Source organism: Vicugna pacos, chromosome 29 (genome assembly GCF_048564905.1).
Source record: "Vicugna pacos chromosome 29, VicPac4, whole genome shotgun sequence".
In the NCBI taxonomy this organism is placed as follows: Eukaryota; Metazoa; Chordata; class Mammalia; order Artiodactyla; family Camelidae; genus Vicugna; species Vicugna pacos.
Window position 1 is genome coordinate 15,844,705 of NC_133015.1, and position 18,837 is coordinate 15,863,541.

An 18,837-nucleotide genomic window follows, 5' to 3' on the forward strand; every position below is an offset into this window, starting at 1 on the left:
GAATGCATGCGAGCCAAGTGGGCAGCCTCTCAGCGCGGGTCAGGTGGTCAAGTGTGAAAGAACAGTTGTCTAACTTCTCATCCACAGCACCAAAAGGACAGTGAGAGACAGAAAGCAGAGCGGGAACACGGAACAGAAAGAAGGAAACACATAGAGACCTATAAGTGATCAAACATTGAATATGGAATCTGCTATTCAGTGTTGACTGAATTGACTGATCTCAACAAATCGATGGAATAGGGTTCTGTGTTTGATGGAACAGTAATGAGAACCGTGTACTTCATTCTAGAAAGTGTAGGTTTTGGATACTTCATTTTCTCTAAGTAAAACAGAAAAGGCATGGATAATATTTAGTTCATTAGCATTTACAAAGTTCTTACAAAATGCCTCAACCTGGATTTTGAAGAGCTAGAAGAGTTTTGAAATTGCCCTTTTAGTTACAGAACAGTTGAAGCCTCATACTTTCAAATCCTTGAACGTTCATATCAAGGAAGATTTATGAGTAAAATCACTCAGTAGGTCATCTTACCCTTTGATGACTTGTACTTATTTCAGGCCTGGAGACATGATTGTCTATTAAATAAATCAGTAGAGGATGCCACTGTCTTCCAAGAAAAATAGCAGCCTGGATCATTCCATTGTGCCCTTGATGCACAGAGAGTCATTATTCAGAAATGATCCAAAAAAAATGAAGATTAGGAAAGTTGGATGTCTTTTTGAAAAACACTAAGTGGCATAGTTATGTACAAAGGAGAAGAGAAGAAACTGTTATCAAGAACTCCAAATGAGTGTATATTTCTATCCAAAAAAAAAAAAGAAAAAAAGCATGCCAGCAGCCAGGCTTCAGCAGCAGCTGCCATTAGCTAACTTTGCTTGCAAATAAACATTCATATAACAGAAACCCAAGTCTAAGTGCTCAGAGCTACGCAGATATTGGAAGCGAAATAAAATGAGCAAATTGCTGACCGTGCCAAGTTTCCACGAAAATAAAGCTTAATCCACGCAAGCTTACTTGTTGAAAAAGAAGAAACTCACAAATTGTGTCATTGGGAATTTAATTTACACACTGCTGCATTCACCACCACTAGCTCTTTTTCTTGTTTCATTTACGTTTTTCCATTCTGCAAAACCCAAGCCAGATACTTTAGCACACACCGTGTTTTCAAAGAAAAACAAATACTGTAAGTAAAATAGACAGACATTTCTGCCACTAACACTTAAGATTTATAGTATTTGGAGGCAGACTACAAACTGAAATTCCATGACGTTTTCCCTCTTTGTATTCAAAAAAAGAAAACATTTTAATACTCCTTACAATAATTACAATAATTGAGAACACACTACACATAGATTTTTCCCTTGTACTTATTAGTACTGAGTACACACGTATCCTTCCATTGTACTCATCGTACGTATTTAGGTTTTTCTTTGCAATGCTTCACGTATTTTCAGAAAGAAATACAAACTATTCGATATTGCCAAATCTGTTTTTAATACTCAAAGTCATATTGCAGAACATGAGAAAGTCCTAGAGACTAGAACTGAGGGGTATCGTGTGATGATGCTCTAAAATCATCCTGAATGATTCTCTTAACACTGCAGCGAAAACCAAAGAAGACGGTCAGGTGTCGTGGACAGGTCACATAGCTCTCCGTCTGGAAGGCTTTGTAAAGGAAACACACTAACCTTAATGACAGTTAATCAGTGAAATAGTCGTTTGCTTTCTTAAATTGTGACTTCCCATCAGGCAATTAAGCTTAGACAATATTCTCCTTCACGGAAGGCTATTATTAAGGCACAGAGTTTTTTTTATTAAATTATACAACTATTATTTTGATTAAAAAATGACAACTTACCCTTTATCTACAAATGTGCTGTTTTTTCCCTATAGTTGAAGCTGTCACTTGACTGACGACTAACATAGAATAGGTTTTGTAACGAATTACTACCCTGCTGCTTTCTCTCTGATTCACACCTATTCTTCTCAGTAAGGGTCTATGCCAGCGAGGGTAAATTCTATCTATTGTCTTGATTAGCGGGGGAAATAAGCAAGAGAAGTGGCTGTCACTATGGGTATTTTTCTATTAGTGTTGGTAAGAACAAATTTCTTTAATAAGTGAACAGATACAAGAATGATATGATAAGAGACTGGCAACTTTTTTTTTTTTTTAAATTAAGGGCAAGTATCGCTCAAGAAAGAGTTCAGATTCGAAGCCATGGGAATGGTGTTTGGTGTCCTGTTACCAAAAGGGAAGTGGCTGTTGATAAATCATCCCGTTCATTCCCATTGAAGCAGTATCTATACTGTACAAATTGAACGTGTTTATGATCTCTATCTTTGAAGCCATTACAAGTGACTTCAGTCTTACATGCTCCCCTTTCAGAAGATAAAATATCAGAAGCGTTTTTATATAGCAGAACGTTTTGGAATCAAGCGGTTGTATGTGAACTTCAGATTTCAAGGAAAATAAATAGCCAAACTTTGAAATATTCCTTTTTTTCTTGAGATGGAAGTAAATATAGAAGTACTTTACCTGTTTGCCAGCCAGCTAAATAATCTGTTAACAGGGGTCTACTTCAAAAATCTTTTTACAAGTTAAAGATTAGCTAAAAGTTTCTCTGGATGGTCTCCAGTTATTTGAAATATCATCACCTGGTTTTAGTACGACTTTGAAATAGTCCTTTTATGAAGAATTCTACATGCAAGCACATACTTTTTTTAGCTTGTTTCTTGGGTCGTGAATGTATAACTGTCATTAGAGGACTACTTTAAAAATCCCTGTGATTCTAATGGCCAGGATTTTTGTAGTCTAGTGGTCATCTATGTTTCTTTCCACTTACATTATTTTCAAGCTCTTGAATAATGAAATGGCTGGACTGAATCAAACGAAGTCAGATTTTATTCTTTTTCTCATAAGGCTATTTATTTTCTAGTTTTATTCTTCAGTCATTTCATTAATAAGTTTCATTATTAGGTTTCTGACATTCCACAAACATCTGTCAAGTTGTTTCTAAGTTCCAGGTGGTGTGGTCATTGTTCAAAATGTAGAGCATATTAATTTCAAATGAGAATTTTTCTGAGCATAAGATATATTTGGCCTACCAACGTTCAGTCTTCCAGTTCTGATTTCTAAGTTCCTTACAGAACATATCACTTACAACATGTTTTCCATTTGCGAAAAGAAAATGTAGATCAATTTTGTAACGTTGATCCAGTGGGCTCAAGCACCGTGTGACAGTTAATTAGCTGGTTTTGCAGACCTGAACTTTGCTCATGATGATCTGACATGGATTTGAAGGGTCAAACTTAGCCCTAGTTAGGACAGTGCCCCTTAACCGGGGTCCAAGGCATTTGTCACTTATTCCAATCACATACGATCATTCACAGCAAGACTCATATTTTATAATCTTTCATAATGTGCATCAGGGTCTAACTCAATGCTAAAAACATACTCAGAACTCATTAAACCACTGACTGATTAAAAAATTACAAAGTCCCAGGTTAGAAAAGCAGCGATCTTGCTTGCTTTGTATGGTCAGGACTCCCAGGGCCTCTTAGCTTACATTGGAGCTCCTGTTCCCTGGTAAGGGCTGCCTATCAAAGCTATCCAGATGCACATAGGAACCGCATTATTCCCAGCAAGGTTTTCCATTGCCTAATTAATTCAGCCCTACTCTTTCAAGATCTCCCAGTGAGTAGCACTATTGAATCCGAGTGACTTAAGAGGCTGGCTCTCACAGCAAGTAGTTTTATGAACTGAGTGTGAACTAGAAGCAGTGATAAAATATTACCTGCCCCTATTGCTCTATTTGTACTAAAGCTGTTATTTTGAAATTGGCTATTCCTGTCTAAATACCATTCGTATAGAACTAGGTTTTAAATCAGGCAGGTTTTCCAAGAAGCCAGACATATTAGAAGGAAGAAAGGCAGTGTAATGATGAAGCAGAAACAGGTACTAAAATATTCACAGTGCTCCCCTCCAAACCCTCCTCACCCCTCAAACCTTTAAACAAGGTTTAAAGGCTGAGTCTGTTCAAAATGTTCAGTTCTTAATGGCGCTTGGTATAATTTGAAGAAAGAGGCAAGCTGATGTTTTCTCAGGGAATAAAAATGCAAACAAGACTTCTTTTAGCTCATGGTCTATGTCTGGATCATCTCCAAATTCCCAGAGCCCAACACTCTGCTTGGCCAACGGTGAGTGCTGTACACTTACTGATCCAATCCTCTGGACAAGCTTCAAAAGACTTCCTCTCTGAGATGACATTAATATCTTGTTTTTCTTAGTCTCCCCTTTGTGACATGTTGGTCATTTATCTTCTTTGTCTCCAACATTAAGCTCATAAGTGCTTGGAAAATTACCTGTCTTTCCTGGTGGCTTTATTACGTCTCTCACTGTTAACGCTGGAAATGGTAAGCCCAAGACTTCAATCATTTACAACAAACGTCCACGTCTGGAACAGACTGAAGTCCTTCAGGAATAGGCTTTTATGCAGAAAGTAAATCAGGGAGCAAGGGAGGAGAAATAACCTCAATTTGTTTAGGTGTGAGAACAGGACCTGTGGAATATAGTTACACATAAAGGCACGCGACAAGTAAAGAATGCCCTCTGTCTTAGGTCTGGAAGTTGAGCAGCATTTTCCAAAGCTCAAAACCTAATCCATTTCAATCTTACTTCCTGTTAAAAAAAAGTCTTTCATTTGAAACCCCACTCAATCACCGAATTTTCTGCTTATGATTTTTTCCACTCTTATCCTACCTTTAGGCCATTTTCAAAAGTAACTTTATTGAAGTATAATTTACATGCAGCAAATGATATCCATTTAAAATATATAAACCAAAGAGCTTTGACAAATCCATATGTCACAATCAAAATACAAAATATTTACCTCCACCACCTAGAAAGCTTTTCCCTGTCCTTTTGTTATCCATTCCTTTTGCTGACACTGGCTCTGGGTGGCCACTGATTCGCTTTTTGTCACTTTACATTAGTTTGCATTTTCAGTATTTCATATTAATAGAATGATGTCATATGTAATTTTTGGTCCTGACTTCCTTCCTTCAACTTAAAGATGCTAGATTCATCTAATATTTTGCATGTGCCCATACGTTGCTATTTTTTCTGGCTGAGTAGTAGTCTATTGTATGGATATATCACATTTTGTTTATTCATTCATTTGTTGATGGACTTTTGAGTTGTTTCTAGCTTTTGACTATCGGAAATAAAGATTTGCGTAGACACTTATTTTTCCTGGTTAAATTTGTAGAAGTAGGATTGCTAGACCATGGGGTGAATGGATATTTTTCTTTTTGAAAATCTGCCAAAGAGATTCCCAAAGTGGCTGTGTCATTTTACATTTCCATTATCAGTCTGTGAGTGTTAGCTGTTCTAAATCATCACCACTTGGAATATTTTTAGTCTTTTTAACTTTAGACATTCAAATGAGCATGAACTGACCTCTCACCTGGTTATAATGGACATTTCTCCAATGACTACATGTTATTAAGCATCTTTTCTTGTGTGTATTTGCCATCAGCGTATCTTTTTTGGAAAAGTATTCAACTCTTTTACTAATGCTTTCATTGGGCTGTTAGTCTTCTTATGACTGAGCTGTAAGAGTTCTCTGTATATTCTGGCTGTCGGTCCTTTATCAGAAATATGCATTGTTATCAATAGTTTGTTTGTTTTATGATTCATGCTTCTTAAGCATTCCCACTGTCTAAGCACTCTTGGCTCTCTCTACAGGCACAAGGATTTTCTTTTATGTGTTTATTTTTTTCCCAGGTCTTGTTAGAAGTAATCCTCTTTCACGAGTGGTCTGGTTTTGGTCATGTAATATCTCATTTATTTGATTTATGGATTTTGATATTTGCATCTGTTAATTTCAGGAGACCCTCAGAATTCCCAAGGGTAATAAATGGTCCATAGAGAAATGCTAAACAGAAAATTAGGTTCTTAGTAAAAAGATTTTTTGTGTGTGTGACTTCTGTTTCATCTACAGAATTTAAACCCAGGGGGTTCTTAGAAATCTTCTAGTCTGATTGCCCCATTTTGCAGCATAAGACAATTGAAGTTTCTAAAAGGCCAGATAATTTTTCTGTGACCACATGATTAGTTCTTTGTTCTTTCTACAAATTTTTATCTTCCTTCTATAAACAATAATCTGAATTTTCACATGCAGTTCTAAAGTAACAATCTTATTTCAGCTAATCTGGATAAGAGCACTGAAAATATGCCTTAGTTTAAATTCTAATTTCTAATATGCCTCAGAAGAGCTATCTGAAACTTCCTAATCTGAACCAAGAATTTTCCCTCACCACTCCCCCACCTCTGGGGTAGCATCTTTTTAAATAATAAAATGTCAGAAAAAGCTCACCAAAATATTCCCTATGTACCCACAGTGCTAGTTATGTACTGCTTCGTAACAAATAACCCTGAAACTCAGCAGCAACATGTATGTATAACCTCACAATTTCTTAGGAATCCCAGCTTAGCTGAGTCCTTTGCTGTAGGGTCCCTCACGAGGCTGCAGTTAAGGCCTTGGACAGGTCTGTAGTTGATCTCAAGGCTTGACACAGGCAGGATCAGCTTCCAAGGTCACTCATGAGGCATTGGTGAATTCACTTCCGTGTCAGATGTTGGACTGAGGGGTACAGTGCCTTGCTGACTGTTGGCCAGAGGCAGCCCTCAGCTCCTTGCCAGGTGGGCCCTTCCATCAGGGCAAGCACACAAGCTGAGCCTGAGAGAAAATGCCAGGCTTTTATAAGCTAACTCACAAGTGACAGCCCATCACTTTTGCTGCATTCTATTTGTTAGAAGAAAATTGCTAGGTCCAGTCCACACTCAAGGGGAGACGATTGCACCATGGTGAAAATACCAGAGGCGGGGGTCACTGGGAGCCTGTTGAGAAGGCTGCCTACCACAACCACATACGATGATGCCTATACTTCTAGCACCAGCGATTTGTTCTCTTAGGTTAACTTCTAACGTTTAAGAATGGGCACTTCAAAATTAGCACTACCCAAAAAGATTCAACTATGGGAATGATAACATCTTGCTTGATTATTATCTGTCAAATCTTTAACATGGATTTATTTGTTAGATAATTAGGAAGGTGGAAAACTAGATCCTGGTAGCTAGGGCAATAGAGAGCTTGACTTACCCAGAAGGGAGGGAAACGTTCAAATTATGTATTCCTAACCAGTGGGAAAATTCAAATAGCCAAGCAAGCTTCAAGCAGCCTTGCAAGACTGAGAAAGAACAGAAAGGGGCAAAATGGGGTGGTTGGGATAGCCATAAATCTGGGAGCCTTTGTCTAAAGCAGCTTCAGTCTCAAGAGATAGAAAATCCCTGTACTTCAGACAAAAAAATCCATGCATTGAACCTGTTTCATTAGTTCAGTCTGGAGGATGATTATGTCATCGACTGAAATTGGCAGATGACATTTATCAGCTGCCCTCCACCCACCCTCAAAGTTCCCTCTCAACTGGGACTTCTCTACAGAGTTCTAGCTAGGGTTTATTCTAGTCTATGAAGCCCCTTTGATGAGAAAAAATACAATTTTCCTCTGGGAAAAAAAGGAGCCTTTGGGCACATGGCTGAGAGAGCAGAGGGTACTTTTAAGATGAACAATCACTGTCTTCTCTGGTAGAAGCTGTCCTCTAGATTAGTTTAGGGCACCAGGCTTGGACAGGAGCACACAGAGTGCAATTTCAGCCAGACTCCTCTCCTCAACTGGGGGCCTTTGTGCAGTGCACATACTATGCAACTGGATTCGGCAGCCTGAATTTCTAATAAGAGCAAAATCAGCATTTATCTTTTTCTTGGAAGTTAAAAGTTGAATTTGGATTGAGAAGCCCTGAGTTTGGTTTCAGTTGTGTTACAGACTTAGTGACGTCGGGCAAATATTTCTCGAAGCTTCAGTTTCCTCTTTTTAGAGGAGAATCAATGTGATAGATGAGAGTCTACAAGATACAGCAGTTTAATGAAATTATGTTTGGACAGATTGTCAGCTGTATGTCTTACGTGGCAGAGTCGTTCTGAGTGTCTTTTGGGGAGGCCAGTGGAGTCTGGGTCTAGTGCCGTATTTTCTGTCTTCACTACAGAAGAGTTGGAGAAGTTGCAGTTCAGTTGGCCCAGTGACTAAAATGGTCAATTAGGAGGTTTTCAAAGCCATGTGTCCATCATTCCTGGCCACAGTCCGCACAGATGCTCATCACCATAAACTTACTGTTATGCGTAAGAGTCCCAGACAGTCCAAAACAGCCCGTTTCTTCCATATATCAGAAAAGCTCATGTATTGGTGGGGGGAGGGAAGAACTAATAAAGAAACAAAAGAACTGAAAATGCAAGTTATAAGCACTACAAAAATCATTGACATGTGATCCCTGTCTAAAAAATGTATAAATCCTCAAAAACAATAACTACACCAATAAAATGGCTTTCTTTTTATTCTTGAAACGCCTTGGAGGACAGAGGGTCTTTGAGAGCCTTAAACAACAGGACTCCTTCCTGTCTCGGTTTTCCCACATAAATAAGTCCACACCCTCACTTATCTTAGTTATTTCCTTTTAAACATCTCCCCCGGAACTTATCAAATATCTTCATGGTTAAGAAAGGGACAGTGGAGAGGCAGGCTATGGTGATAATGACAATGACATGAAAAGGAAACCAGACACAGAAGGAAAGACCACAAAGGAAAATTTTAGTTCAGATACAAGATTAGATGAAATGCTTAAGAACTCGTCTATGGGCCTCGAGAAATTTATATGCTGGACCACAGTGGGAAAGGCAGGGCCGCCCAAGGGTTGAACTTTCTGTGAAGCAAGAATCTCAGCTGTAAGGAAGTAGCTGGCGGAGTGGGTGGGTGGAGAGGCTCTGGGCTGTTCCTCCCTCCCTGTTCCCATCCCCCCGACAGGGATGGCTCATCTACAGGACCTTCCTCCGGAGAGATCTGTAAACAAACCGATCAGCCATTGGGGAAACTGAGCTCCCTACCTACCCAAAAAGAGATGTGAGAAAATCCATTTTCAACCTACTGCAGCACAGACAAGATTAGATTTAAAAAAAAAAAAATTCTCAGGGAAAACAAAACAAGAAGCCCATAAAAGCTTGTCACAGTGACCTCATCATGGAACAAGTCTGAGAGGCACTGGGTGTGTTTCTAAAACTTGAATGAATAGAGACTTATTTTCAGGGAAAATACTTCTCTCTTGTCCCTGAGAGTGTCTTAGGACATTCTGTCCTGCAGTCAAGGCTTCTCATAGACATCTCTCCAAAGAAGACATCCAGATGGCCAGCAGGCACATGCTCAACATTGCTGATTGTTAGAGAATGCAAATCAAAACCACCAGGAGGTATCACCTCACACTGGTCAGAATGGCTATCATCAAAAAGTCTAAAATAATAAATGCTGGAGAGGGTGTGGAGTAAAAGGAATTCTTCTACACTGTTGGTGGGAATGTAACTGGTGCAGCCACTATGGGGAACAGTATGGAGGTTCCTTAAAAAATTTAAAATGGTCAGTTAGGAGGTTTTCAAAGCCATGTGTCCATCGTTGCCATATGCTCCAGCAATCCCACTCCTAGGCATATACCTGGAGAAAACTCTAAACCGAAAAGACACATGCAACCCAATATTCATAACAGCACTTTTTACAATAGCCAATACATGGACATAACCTAAATGTCCATCGACAGATGACTGAACAAAGAAGATGTCATACACACACACACACACACACACATATACACACAATGGAATATTACTCAGCCATAAAAAGGAATGAAATAATGTCATTTGCAGCAACATGGAAGGACCTAGAGATTATTATACTAAGTGAAGTAAGTAAGACAGAGAAAGACAAACATCATATGATATCACTTATATGTGGAATCTGAAAAAAAATGATGCAAATGAACTTTACAAAACAGAAAGAGACTCATAGACACCAAAAACAAACTTATGGTTGCCAGGGGGAAAGAGGGGAAGGAAGGATAAACTGGGAGTTTGGGATTGGCAGATACAAACTACTATATGCAGAATAGATAAACTAGGTCCTACTGTATAGCACAGGGAACTATATTCAATGGCTTGTAGTAACCTATAATGAAAAAGAATATGTGTATATATATATATACACACACACATATATATATATAACTGACTCAATATACTGTACACCAGAAATGAATACAACATTGTAAATCAAAAAACAAAAAAACCAGACCAAACCAAACCAAACCAAACACCACTTCTCAGGCTCAGTTACAGAAAGGCTGACTGAAGAAAAGTGTATTCCACAAAAATGATTTCCAGTTGTGAATTATTGTGGTTGATATTTATATGTTGTTGGATTCTCAGAACATGTCTGCAGACTTCCAGGCTTGAGAATAAACATTAAAATGGAAAAAGTTGAATCTCAGCATGAACACTGAATTGGATGTATGATATTTATCAAGTTACTTAAGTATTCTGAGCCTAGTGGGAGTAATACGGGGCCTGGCACGTAGTAAGTACTTAATAAATTTTCGCAGCAGACATTCACAAGTGATTTCTTACTCTATCTTGCACCATCATCTAGGCAAGAAGTCACTGGCTGCCTCAGTTTGTAAAATAGTTCTTCCTTTGTTCCTTTCTCTTCATTATTTTTTTCTATTTTTTGGATTAAAATTAGATTTCAAGGAAACATACTAAGATTTCTGCCTTAAGACGTTACTGCTTTCAGGTGTTGAAAGATCTTCATCTCTTTCATTTATTTCCAGGCACTGTGGCAGATGGAAATTGCACAGTTGGCACCCCTTCCAAACTCAGAAATGTTGAATAAAAGAGAGTGAGAAAACAATTCTAACCAGGTAGGCATGTTCCAAAGAAGAAGAAGAAAAAAAAAATCTCTTCAATGTGTAAGTGAGGAGTGAATGGGAACCAAAGACTCTAGCCACGAGGGCACTGGATCTGGATACAGGCCCTTGAGGAGTGGGGCTTTAGGACAGAAGCTGAGACAGGAGAGACCATCTAGGGGTTGTGGGAGTGGGGACAGGATAAATCACAGAGGACCCTGAGTGAACCTGGAGGGCTCAAGGGAACATGCAACTTCCATGAAATCGGAACTAGAAAATTCTACCTACTGTCTAAGAAATTTGATATTTTCAGGGAGTGCTAAGAGGCACAGATGGAAATTAAAACCCCAGGCAATAATCTGTGAAGGAGTGAGGTGTGAATCTGTGCTAGACTGTGGTTTGGGAGACTCGAAAGGAGGAGGTAACATATCTGGTTTGGCTCTCAGGGCCCAGGAAGAATGCAAAAAGTATGCAGAAATGATTCAACAATGAATTCCAAGTTCATGGGAGTCCCACGTAAGTAAATCCCACCAAAGATGGGCTTACATTTAAAATAAATGATTAACCATAGATGGAAATGTACCCTTATCGTGAAATTGCAACATATGCAATAAACAGGAAAACTTGAACCCCAAAGTTGGGAAAAATAATGGAGCGATTGGCAATCTGATTTATACCATAAGTATGTTTTAAGGATAGCAGACAAAGAGGGAACAGGGGAAGAAGTGATGATTACTATCATGTGTTCTCAAATACTTGTAATTTGGAGCAGAGTGGAGACCATTTAAGGCTAATGGAGATTTTAAGGGAAACCATTAAAAGGACAGAAATAGAATGGATGATTTCCAAACTCATGGGGTGCTGGGGGAGTAATAAAGAAAACTAGATTAACTTAATAGAGAAAAGGAAAAGAGGAAAAAGAGAAGGAAAGGAAAAGTGTGAAAAGAAGGTGCACACACAGCAAAACTGGTAAAAAGAAATCCAACTACATCAGTAATCATGACTTCTTACAACTGTAAAATATTCCATTGGGTATATTTTTGTAACTTGCTTTACCAATCTCAGACTCACAGACTTTTCAAATCACTCCAACATTTTTTAACACAGTTAGTATTCATGTTGGTGTATGTGTGCATGTATGTGTGTGTATGTGTGTGTGTTTAACTATATACACACACAATTAGGACCTTTTCTGCTAAACCTACAGGATATGACAGAAGCGCAACTGCAGAATCAAAATGAAGGTACATTTTTTTATTTTGCCAGGTGCTATCAAACCAATTAAATTTGCAGCAGAAAAGTAAGAGAATGTCTGTTTCTCTACTCCTTGGCCATCGTCATTTATCATTTAAAAAAATCTTTGTAAATCTGATGAAGGACAATGGTCTATTACCATTGTTCAAATTTGTATTTCTCTTCATTTGACTTTTAGAGTCGTTTGTATTCATGTTTCTACATTTGTTCGTTTCCTTATTGTTGTTGCTGTTATTATTCTCTCCATCATCATCCTGTGAGGAATCTATCTTTTCTTTCTAATATTATGTTTTCCTCTTTAACTTGATGTTCCAAGATTTTGCCATCTCGCCTCTTTGTTTTGTTTTTTTCTTTTTTGTTTGTTTGTTTTTTTAATTTTGCAAGACTTTTGTTGGCCCTTTTGAGGTTTCATGCCTTTGTGAAGTTCTGGAAAATTGTAGGTGATTCCTTTCTTTAAAAAAAAAAAAATTTTTTTTTTTTAATGGAGTTACTGGGAATTGAACCCAGGCCCTCCTGCGTGCTAAGCATGTGCTCTGCCACTGAGCCATATCCCCTCCCCCTACTGTCATTTTTAAACCCCATGGCCGAAGCAAACCACTGAACACCTAAATCCATCGTCCCTCCCTGCAGTGACTCCCAGAGCCCCCCATAATGCACCCGCCTGCACCCTTACCCCTCCGGCCTCAGCTCCAGCCACTCCTTCCCTTGCTCTCTTCTGCTGCGCCTCCAGCCCCTTCTCACCTTGAACACATGCCAGGAGAGATCACGCTTTAGGAAGCTTGCTCAGGCGGCTCTGCCTCTCCCAGGGAGCTATCTGTGTGGCTAACTTCACCCTCTTCAAGTCTTTGCTCAAATTTTACCTCTTCAGTGAAGGCCACTCCAAATAAGCCATCTCTGTAGTACTGCAGCCTCCCCAGGACCCTCCTGCCTCCCAGTCCCCTCACCTGACTCTCTTTTACCCACAGTGCTGTAAGTCATATGTAATATTCACAGCATCATGTCATTTACTAGACACTATATAATTTGCTGCTTAATATGTGGTAAAATTTGCCTACTCATCTCCCCATTACCTTCTCTTGTTCTTTATCATTTTTCTTGATTCTGTTGTTAGATTTTAAAATACGGGTTTATGGAGTATTTGCATATAATGAAAGTGGTCATTTTATTGTTATATGGGTAGCAGATCTTTTTTTCTGAATTAGTGGCTTGTATTCTTATTTTTCGTTTTAGGACCAAATGTATCGATCTTATGTGTTCTGCTTTTAAAGTCGTATGTTAAGAGGTCTTCCCACTCTGCGTGTGTGTATATAGATGTAAAACAAAGAATGTTGCTCATCCTTCGGTTCTACGAGGATTAAGTCATTAGCCACAGCAGCTGCTGACCAATAATGTATCCTCAAAGGAATTCAGGACCAAAAACAGGAGGAGGCACCCTGTGCTTTGGAAAAGCAAGCCCCTAAGATAGTTCAATATGTCTTAGGAAAAATTTTAATGAACCCAGATTCTTGCATCTTCTCATACATAGAAAAAGCAGTAAAATCATTAACTAAGATACTTGTTCTTCATTACTAGCGACTTTTTACCAAGATGTGTGCTTGACCGCACATATCCCCCAGTCAAAATCACACCTGCACTGGGTTCTCCCCTACCTGCTCAGAGCTATTAGAAGGTTGTCTCCCAGGCTACAGTCCTCAGCAAGATCTTGAATAAAACACTTGAACTCACAGCTTTCATGTTGCTCATTTTTCTTTCAGTTGACGTATATACATGTCCAACAAATTCACACACACACACATACTTATGCACATGTATGTTTATCATGTTATATATATGTACATGTATATGTATATAGAAATACTCCCATACTTCATATACATTTAAATATTTGTTCCATTTGGAATTTTGGTATAAGAATTTTTTTCTAAATTTTTATCATAAATTAAAAAAAAATACAACTCTTGTCTGCTGATATACCAGTGTTATCGCTATCAAATAGTATATCCCCAAATGCATATGAGTCTGTTTCTGGGATTTCTTTTCTGCTCCATTATTCTGTGCCTCTGTTCATGTGATACCAGCACATTACTGTAAATGTATATGTGCTGATATCCATTAGGATAAACTCCGAAACCACTATGCCGCTCCTATTTGTGTATTTTTCCATGTAAACTTCGCATCACCTTGCGGGGTTTAAAATACACACACGATGCCATTTGTTTTCATTGATATTGCATTACATTTATAGATTGATTTAGAAAAAATCTATTTCTTTGGAATTTTGGGTCCTCCTGTTTCAGAACAGGGTATACTCCTTCCTTCCTTCCTTCCTTCCTTTCTTTCTTTTGATATAAATTGGATACACTTACTGGGTTTGGGAAGATCTTAAAATTATTAAAATCATTGTTTATTTCTTCTTAAGCTTATTTCCCAGCATTTTACATATTGGATTGCTGTTAAGAATAAGATTTTCTTCCATTATCTTTTCTACTGGGTATTATTCATATGTAAGAAAACTACAGATTTATATGTTAATTTTGTACACAGAAATTGTATTGAATTCTTTGATTTTAATGTTCAGATTTGCTGGTTTACAAGTATCACACTGTATTATTTGCAAACAATGCAAGTGCTTACCGCCTCCTTTTCAGTTTTCCCTTCTTTCCGTTTTGTCAATTATACGAGAAACTATTTCCAAAACAATGTTATGTAACGGTGGTGATAGCGAAATCCTTGTCTTGTTCTTGATTATCATGGAAAGGCTTCTAACATCCTCAGGCTGAGGTAAAGTATATACTTCACTATGTTAAAGCAGCTTGTCTCTATCCTGTTTTCTTTGAAGACTTTTTTTTTAAAGTCAAGTATAAACACAAAAGTGAAAAAATGCTTTTCAGTGTCTGTGGAGATGATCATATTCCCAGAAATAAAAATCTTTGTATGAACTTCTCTTGGGCAGCTGCTATTCTCTTTGCTAATATTTCAGATTATTAAGTTAATGTCAGTAAATAACTTCATGTGCTTTTCTTCTGAATTTCTGAATCAACATTACACTGGTTTTGTAGAAAGTACTGGAAGCTGCTCTGGTCCATCTACTGCAACAGTTGAAATAGCTGCCCTTTTCTGCTCTTTAAAGGTTTTGTATAATTCTCTTAGCAAACTCTCTGGTTGTGATGCTTTAGGGGAGATGAGTAGGGACTTTTTTGCTAACATTATTTCTTCTTTGGAAATTGGACTTTTCCTGTCAATTTCAATCTGATACATTTTCCCAGAAAATTATTTATCATGACTTTCAAATTTATTTTCTTAGAGTTGAACAAAGTTTTCATTCATAATGCCTCTAATTCTTCTCCATCTCTGGCTATTTTTCCATTCTTACATTGATTTTTATACATGTCCCCTTTTTTCTTGATGAGATAAACTAAGAATTTTCTTACATGATTAATTATTTTTTAAAGAAGAGGCTCTTTTCTGTTGCATTATCCATTAATGTCTGTTTTCACTTTTTTAATGTCTTCCCTATGCTCTCTTGCTTCTATTTGTTATCATGTTTCAAACCAGTTTAATTGAATGTTTGATCTATGAATCTTTTTAATTGTTCTTATTTATTAATGTAATTATTTACGGCTTTTCTTTAAGCACTGCAAAAAGAGCACACACAGCTCTGATTGGCTTTCACTATGGTTATTTTCTATGTATTTTGTCATTTACATTTTGATAGGCTGTTCAGTAGATGGAGTTTTATCCTCTTTTTTTATTAGTATCCTATCAATTGAAATATAATCAGAGAATATTGTCTGTGCCGTAAGTCTTCGTAATTTACTGCGATTGTCTTTATGGCCTGATACTTGGTCAGTGTATGTTAATGCTTCTTGAAAATTTGAAAAAAAGATGTGTTCTCTGTTTTTAGGTTACAGAATTATATATATAGATACATAAAATTTTTAATTTTTAAATCTATCTTATTTATTATGTGACTTAGGTCTTCTCTATCTTTCTTTTTCACTTGCATTGTCAAAAAATAAGTAGCAAAGGTCTCTGCTCTTTTAATATCTTGATTTGCTCAGTTTATTTCTCTCTGTCTTTCTCAGCATTTGTTTCATAAATTTAGATTGTTGATAACTGGTGCTTAGATACTGATCAAAGTTAGATAGTAGATTGTACCCGTTATTATAAAAAGTTTTCTTACTTATTCAGTACTTTCACTCTGAATTCTACTTGTCTGATAGTGAAATTGTGGCCTGTTGGTCTTTTCTCCTCATTTCCTAAAATGCTTTTTCCATCTTTTTTTTATTTTCCACTTTTTGGAGTCACCTTGTTTTAGGTGTGTCCCTCATTTGTGCCTTGTAAATTTGTACAATGACCTTATTGTAATGTGGGAGGTTTGCTTTCTGTTTTTAGAACACTTAGCACTTATTTTTTAACTATAATTTAATATAATATATTTAATCTTTTATTTATTTTGATAGAATGAGCTGACTCTCCACTGTGAGGGCCCGAGACATTAACACTGCTACCTCTCCATTCTCCTCCCTTTCCTTTCTTCTTACCACTGCCAGTGTGATAGTTGATCATATTGCTTTCTTGGTTCATGGTATTTAGCATGTATGACATTAAAAAGATGCAGTTTAATTACTTGATTTATCAGCTTTTAAAACAATGGCTTGACTCTGTGCTCGCTTCATCAGCACATATACTAAGACAATGGCTTGACTCTTGGCTATTAAGTGAGGAGTTTATTTTATTTACACCATTCCCCCAACTGTCTACAAATGTCTTTGATTTTGTCTGTGTTGTGTGTATGTGTGTTTCTCTCCTTGGTTTTAGGAATAATCGTTAAGAGATACTCAAATGGTAGGACTGTCTCTATATTACATGGTCAACACTGGAAATCCAATAAGAATTTTATGTCTCTCCAAAAACAAATGTATTTTAAAAGGTAAGGAGATTTTCCCATAGTCAATAAAGAATCAACCAAGGATTTTAAGAAGGAATATGCAAGGAATAAAAGCCTGTACAACAGAGAAAAGAATCAGTTGTGTGGTATAAGTGTAATATAAAACAACTCTGTTCTTACAGAATATTTTTAGCACATAAGTTTAAATTATGCCATTAAAGTAGTATTATGCACATAACATGTTGCAAGAAAACATTGCAAGACAAAGATAGTATTCGTGAAGTGAAATAAGAATGGTTTATTTTAGCTTCACCTGCACAGCGCCTTACATAAACACATTTCTGTTTGCTCACTAGAAGGAATTAGTTGAATACACAGTCACTGGACAGCTTGACATCCAGTCAAGAGGTGCCGTCTGTACCACTTGTCTAACCACGCAGACTTTTCATTTTGAGTTAAGTGGAAGAGGCAGTTTCTAATGGGTTTGTCTTTTGCATGAGAACCTCTTCACATCTCCTGTAACCCCAGGAGAAAACAGCATTGGGTTTACTTGGATTGGAATTAGGACCACCAGAATTGGATGTGACTTATTTGCTGTGTCGGGGAAAGCCTAAATGTCTACCGGGTGACTGTGGCTCTCCTGGGAGTTCAGTCTCAGCTGCTTAGAAAGTCACCAATGGACAGTTCCTCGGATGGACTTTTACGTGCACTTCCTCAGTTGAGCCTACTTCATGGTGCCCCCTGGCGTCCATAACATTCAAGGACAAGGGTTTGTCTTCCACCGTCAGAGTGTGCCCATCACAAGTGTATCTTTACTCCAGTACTGTGTTATTCATTCGTGCATACGGAACCATAAATAAGACTTCCAACTGACTTTCTTGTGAAGTAGACACGCTATATCCCATTGGATCCCAGAGTCAGAACACTGCTCAAAAAGAATTTTAGATGTTTCAATACATAGACTCCACGTGCTATAGAGAAACAGACATGGTTGTAATAACTTACCCAGCAATTCACAAGCTTCAGCTATTTTGCTTGATATGTTATCAATATTAATCTTATTTACCAAGCTACCATCCTAAGAAAGCCAGTCCCCTTCCTACATGCTCTAACGAAAGTCAATGCTCCCAACTCAGAGATGGCTTTTAATCAGTATCTCCACTGTGTTGGAGTTCTTGCAACTTGGCCCTCAGCCAAGGCTACGCGGAGACATTAGTCCTGTGTTCCCTGAGTGAATTTGGCCTTTCTCATAGGATGCAGGTACTTAATCACTCCATGTCCACACAATATCACTGTGAGCCCTGGGAAGCATTACCACATTTTTGTTTTTATTTTGTCACTCACTCCTCTGACTGGTTTGTTTTTAGAGGTTAAACTGAGCCTTTAGCCTCGAGGCTGTTTCCTTTACATATGCTGTGCAGAAGTATGTAGGAATTTTGCCAAGAGGCAATATAATGAAGGTTGGAAATGGGACGGGTTTTAGGGTCAGATGGACCTGCAGTTGTGATCTGGCTCTGCCAATCACTTGTTAAGCAACCTAGGAAAGTTTACTTAACTTTTCAAAATTGTATTTTTGCCTAGGTAAGTGTGCATACTGTCCTCCAATTTAAATAATTATTTTGAACATTAGAAATAAAGCCAGATATCTAGTAAATTTTAAAAAAAAACAGCTCTTTTGTTTATGGATATGTATGTATTTCATGCAAAAGAGTCACACAAAAATTTGTGAGATTATCTATACTATTAAGAGAAGAAAGGAAAGAAAAATAGTTATTGTCGTAAGAGAATTCCTGGATTTTTTAGTTTGAACATTTAAGTTAATATATTTCATATGAAAAAACCCTTCACAAGTTTT

At 37.6% G+C, this 18,837-nt stretch overlaps 1 protein-coding gene across 1 annotated transcript in view; it reads right to left on the reverse strand.

Moving 5' to 3' along the window:
- Positions 1–1,468: 1,468 nt before the first annotated feature.
- The window catches only part of C29H8orf34 (chromosome 29 C8orf34 homolog), a 284,320-nt gene continuing 266,951 nt past the window's right edge, over positions 1,469–18,837 (reverse strand). The window contains 1 exon segment of the mRNA XM_072951848.1: positions 1,469–1,663. Coding sequence (XP_072807949.1) covers positions 1,536–1,663 — 128 coding nt within the window. The 3' untranslated portion in view covers positions 1,469–1,535.